This window comes from Quercus suber, unplaced genomic scaffold (genome assembly GCF_002906115.3).
Source record: "Quercus suber isolate HL8 unplaced genomic scaffold, Cork oak 2.0 scaffold_336, whole genome shotgun sequence".
Taxonomy (NCBI): Eukaryota; Viridiplantae; Streptophyta; class Magnoliopsida; order Fagales; family Fagaceae; genus Quercus; species Quercus suber.
The window spans coordinates 163085-169070 of NW_027069788.1; the positions used below are offsets into that span (position 1 = coordinate 163085).

General features: G+C 30.9%; 1 protein-coding gene across 1 annotated transcript; it reads right to left on the reverse strand.

Moving 5' to 3' along the window:
* Positions 1-267: 267 nt before the first annotated feature.
* On the reverse strand, positions 268-2206 carry LOC136061620 (agamous-like MADS-box protein AGL14). Its single transcript, XM_065759620.1, has 2 exons — positions 2134-2206; positions 268-1289 (listed from the first exon to the last, which is right to left on the reverse strand). Exon 2 carries the CDS (start codon positions 1279-1281, stop codon positions 268-270), a length of 1014 nt encoding a protein of 337 aa, XP_065615692.1. The 5' UTR covers positions 1282-1289; positions 2134-2206.
* Positions 2207-5986: the final 3780 nt, after the last annotated feature.

The following is a 5986-nucleotide window of genomic DNA, read 5'->3' on the forward strand; positions in this document are numbered from 1 at the left end:
TGTTTTAAGTGATCATACAACTAGAATAAATGACATTCATTCATACAACTATAATATATAAAAGGTAGAAGATCCAATAGGATTATGGAGTCATAAATTTTTGAGACAAGCCCAGAATTCAAAAAAAAAAAAAAAACAAAACAAAACGAAGGATAAATTCAAATCCTTAACAAGGAACTAAAATAAGAACCAAGGTTAACAACAAAGTACATAAAAGCCAATATTAAACTAACTAGTCTAGAGTCCTAACATTCGAGATTAGGAAATCTAAATCATGGCATTCTTGTTCTTCATATCAAATTGGCTGATATCATATAACTCATTCACTTGAAAGCTAGATGTTTGAGATGAAATACTTGGCAGCATCGGATACGGCACATGTTGTGGAACAGTGAATCGTTTGGTTAGATCATAGTAATTCATGGAGGCACTAGGATTGCTCAAGACTGTGTTCTCCAACATCCCAGGCATGATATTGTAATTAGACGTATCATTCAGTGGAGCATATGGGACAATATTATTAGAAGAAACTGGATTGAACTGAGTCCATTCAGCAGCATACAAAAGATTCATGAAAGAATTGTCCATATGATCACCATAATGACTTGTATTAATTGGCACCATTTGAGATCCTTGGGGACTTTGAAACTGAGTTGGAAACTGAATATCAAGTGGCTTTATCGAAGAGTCTTGACACTGCAAAGCTTGCATTTGCAGACTATCATAATGGTTTCTCATTAATTCAGGGTGATGAGGAACATGACCACCTAACATATTCCCTGATGTTGATGATTTTTCAATCATAAGGTGCTTTCCTTGCAACATCTTCGTCGCCCTTGTCACAGCTTCAAACTTTGCATCCAAGACATCAAGAACAACCGCTAGTTGATCCTCAGGCAATGTTTCAATGCGGTCATCAAATGTTGGGTACTTGGCCTTGAAAATATTCTTGCGTAGTCTTAAAATTTCAATTTCAACCTTCTTGTTCCTCTCTATGAAAAAATCGGACAAAGTAGTGCTTCCCCTAGGACGTTTATGCACCATATTTTCATTGTACTTTTTGATCCTTTCGACAACTTCGTCACGATTTTGGGGCCAAGTCTCAAGCTCCATTGGCCGCTCTTGAAGTTTAGGACCATAGATAATCATACAAGTTTGGACTCCACAGAGGGTGGAGAACTCATAAGCCTTCTTCATTAGACCCTTCTTTCTCTTTTGAAAAGTCATGTTTCGAGATTTCTCACTCTTAATGAGTTCCATTGGTAGTTTTCCACGTCCCATTTTCTGAACTAACAAACAAAGATTAGTGTATTTAGAATTTAGTACGGTTCTTAATTTTGGACATTAAAAGAGTAAAAAATGATCAAGTTAAAGCATTAATAGTTTAAAATTGTAAATTAAAGTGAAAGAATAAAACTTATATAATTGGCTTAAAGCATTCAATTCGAATTAGCAGCCGGGCAATTTATTTTGTTTTATTTTCTCTGTATTTTTGTTTTTAGTCCAAATCTGTATTAATCGGTGGTTTTTGCTGATTTTACTTCAATAGTCATAAATAGTTCAAATTTGAACTTAAAAACCTTAGCATAAAATTTTATTCAAGAAAAATCAAACAAAGTTTTATGGTTGAGTGGTACATCTTTTCTCATTTAAGAAGAAAGTCCAAGTTCAACTTAGTTTAGCAGACAATTTTTTTGAGAATACAGATAACATTAAAAATAAAAGTCAAAACCAAATCAAAATCCAAGAATAAACTAAGGAAAACTCTCCCAAATACCAAACTCACAGCTAGTTTTCTCTCTCTCTCTCTCTCTCTCTCTCTCTCTCTCTCTCTCTCCACACCACACAAATCCTTCCAGGATCTTTTCATGCCACAGTTTTATTATATATTGTTAAATAAAGTCTTATTCTGGCATACATAAGCCTAAGAACTCAACAAATTTTTTAACTTAAAACCGGAAAAAAAAAATCAACTCTTTTAGAAAGAGAAAATATAACGGTTTCTACCAATTCAGAGGGAGACCTAAATGTAGAAAAGCAAACACAAAGTGCAACTTTCAATATTTAATAACCAAAAAAAAAAAAAACATATAGGTTTTACTAATACAGGAGTATAATAAAAGAAAAACGTACCTAATTTTAATGGCTTCTCAGAGCTCTTTCTGAAGATGTAACGTACGCACAAATAATGATGGAGTTTTCCACGGGCTTGGTATATATAAAAAGGAGAAGGAGATCAACCTAATTTTCAAATTACTGATCTTTATTCTCAGAGATCTGCGATAATAATTGCATTATTGATACAAAATCTTAGATTTTATTCACCCTAATTCTTGCTATATATATTTCCAAAATTAAGTCAGAGGTGTGACACAATTATAGGGAAATAACAATGACTTTGTGAGACAAAGCATAGTCTAACAATTAGAGTGAATATTAACATCTTGATTCTTAAAAGAAAGAAAAAAAATATTGACACCTCATTATTGCATGGTTTACATTGTCTAGCAAGATATTCTTTACACGAAATATGTACGTAATCAATAAAATTGAAATCTTGCTTGATTATGATTACACGTATTAAACTTAATTGGGACATAGGTCAACCCTTAATTTCTTCTAAAAAAATAAAGTCAACTCTTAATAAAAATAAAAAACTATAAGGTTGAACCCGGTTTAGGTTTGCCTCCGGTATGCCATTCTATAGTCTCCTCATGTTTATGGCCATCTTATAATTAGTTGTTTGGACGACATAACAAATTGTCATAATATTAAGGTGTCAGTCTCTTGTAGGTCAAAATAAAATAAAAAAATAATAATAAAGTATTAGATTGAGGCTTGCCACTCACAACTTAATTTTTTTTTTTAATCTTGAAATAAAAATCTCACTTTAGCCTTAATTTAAATATATATGTGTGAAATTCCTTTTTATAGACTTGAACCCTAACCCATTCCCCTCATCCTACAAGAATTTGTACTTATAGAGTGACCATCACGTTAAGAGTACCCTGGACTTTCTCTAATATTATTAGACATGGATTGAGAGTTTGTTTCTCCAAAAAAAAAAAAAAAAAGATTGAGAGTTGAGACTCATTTTCTCCATAAATAAAAGGACAATGGATTTAGTATTTTAATATTTATTTTTGGCCATTCTTTTAAACTTTAAACTTTTAGGTTATATATAACTAAAGTTTTCAATATTATATCAAAAGTCATTTCAGTAAAGTAAATCGAAGAAATATTTTGATACCAATTAATATAGATGTATTGTTTCGGAATTATCTTATGTACACACGCTAGTCGCTATCGCACATGAATGCTATGAGATCCATCCTAATATAATTTTAGGCTTAAAGCAATAATTTTAAGTGAAATTTTTTTAATATTTAATATAAATGAAATAATTTTTTGTTTAACTTTCTATATTATATATGCGTTTAAAAATAATAATTTTCTTGCCTTTTGAGATTCAAAATTACTAAATAAGTTTTTGTCTTTAGGATCTATTAACATTTCTTTTATAATTGATAATAGCTTATCCACTTAATCCTTTAAAAAAAAAACTTATCCACTTAATCAACACACCCATTACAATTTTCTTTTACTGAAATAATTTTGGGTTTAAACCGGGTTGAATTTTTATTTACCCAATATTTTGGGGGCCTTGTTGGAAGTGGAGGAAAGTCGGCTGCACTACTTTTTTTTTTTTTTTTCCTAAAAAAGAAAAAAAAAAAAATTCCACCCTACTATTTTAAGACTTTTTTTTTCTTCAATGGGCGGTGTTAGAGTCGTTTTATAAAATTTTGGGGGCATAGGGAACTTAGGCGGGCCTAGGCCATGAGCGGACCCTGAATGCTATCAAATGTGAGATGTTAAAAAAAAAAATTTATTAAGCACATATTATATCTGTTGAATATGTCTTTATTTATTTTTTTTTTTTTTTGTGTGTGTGATTGTTTGGGAGATCAGATGATCCAGATAAATGGCAGGCTTTAGGAATTATTTTTAGGGTGGTCTTTAAAAATCTTAAATTATACAAAATTTAATAAAGAAATAATTGAATATATTAATATCACAAAAAAAAAAAAACACGAAAATACATGGTGTTACCATTTTTTTCTACTAACAAAGAGAAGGAAAAAAAAAAAAGGATTGATAAGAGACAAAGTGAGAATTGAAAATACTGAGATGAGAATAATAAAGTAAGAGAATTGAAATGATAATAGAGAATAGAAAGAAAAATGAATGATGTTTGCTATAACTTTGAGTTGAGTCGCTAAGGAAAGCAAAATTATTACCACCGCAAAATCAAAAAGAGCATAATTGCCGGCACTGTCAAGAGTTGGGCCAGAATTATTTTTGGAGTAATGTTACATCTACTACATTTTTAAAACAAATCTTACACAACAATTTGTTATTAATAGTTTAAAAAGTGAAGTCAATATTGGACCTAAATTAAAATTAGTAACTCATTTTTTTCTTATCACATAAGATTTGTTATAAAAGTATGTTGTGAAATAGTTTAAAAAGTGATGTCAATATTGTGAATGTAGCTTTATTTTTATTTTTGTTAAATCAAAATTCTTGTAATTTTCAATATGGGTGGTCAAAATATAATAGTTAGTGTATATATATATTTACATTAATTTTTTTTTTTTTTTGGCAAATCTGACCACCTGAGATACATATAGAGCCGCTCCTCATTCTGATCAGAATAGTTTAGCCAAAATATTTTGTATAAATATATGCATGAATTCGGAGTACACCGAACCTGAAATTCAAAACTTATATACATTGGTTTATGAGAAATTCCAAGTCATAAAGCTGGAGGGAAACGCAACCTAATTGTTATTCATTGACTGATTTTTAGTTATGGTCAAGAATAAATTGCCACGCCATTAATAGCCTGCCTTTGAGGACTGACATTCATATAAATTAAATCAGCAAACTCTTATAAATGTGAATCCATGTAAACTAAATCGTCTCAACAGTTTCTCAAAAAAAAAAAAAAAAAAAAAATCATCTCAACAATTTAAAAAATGTTGTGAATTTGCTGTGTTAGTCTTTGAGCACTTAATTATATGGTAATTTCATTTGCACTTAGTTTTTTTTTTTTTTTTTTTTTTAAATTTTCCTTATGTGAGAATAAATGAAGAAAGTAATTGATGGTTGTTGTGCGTGAGAAAAAAAAATTTAATAAAGTATAATGTGAAATAAATAATTTAACATTAGATTGTTTTGAAAAGTAAATATAAAAATAAAATAAAAAAGTAATTCCCATATTAAAATAAATACAAATTTTTGCAGCAGCTGAAGTGAATGCTAGCTAATAAAATTATAAAAAGTTAGTAACAACAGTAATGGCATGTTTGGATGTTTAAAAAAGGAGGGGGAGTAAAGTAGAGGGAGAGAGAGTAATGCAATTACCTTATTTGGAAGTTTTTTAAAGGATGAGGGGGAGGGGTTTGGAGGAGTTTGGAGGGGTTTGGACTCCCTTTAGCCCCCCAATTTTAATTCCCCCAAATTGGAGAGATTTGGAGGGGGAGTAGAGTACATAAACTATTGACCAAGTAAATTACCTAATTTACCCTTATTATATTAACAAAATTATACAAGGGGAAGGGCTAATTAATTTCTTCCCCCTTACTAATTTTAAAAACATCCAAATAAGGTGGAGGTGAATCATTCTCCTCTACTCTCCTCCCCACTACTCACCTTCCCTCTACTCCCCTCTACTCTCCTCCCTCTCTAAACTTCCAAACAAGCCATAAAGCAACAAGTGTCAAGCAATATTTGGTGAGCAGTGGGCAACATTTTCATAGGGTTGGGCTAACCCAGAACAAAGTGCCACGTGTCCTATTGTAGTGAATTGCCAGACTCTGCATGGTGCATACGAGAAAGAAACTCAAGAGTCTCTCTCTCTCTCTCTGACCAATCCATTTTGCAAAGCTAAGAATGTTTCCAAGTGAATGGCTGTCCTTTTTAC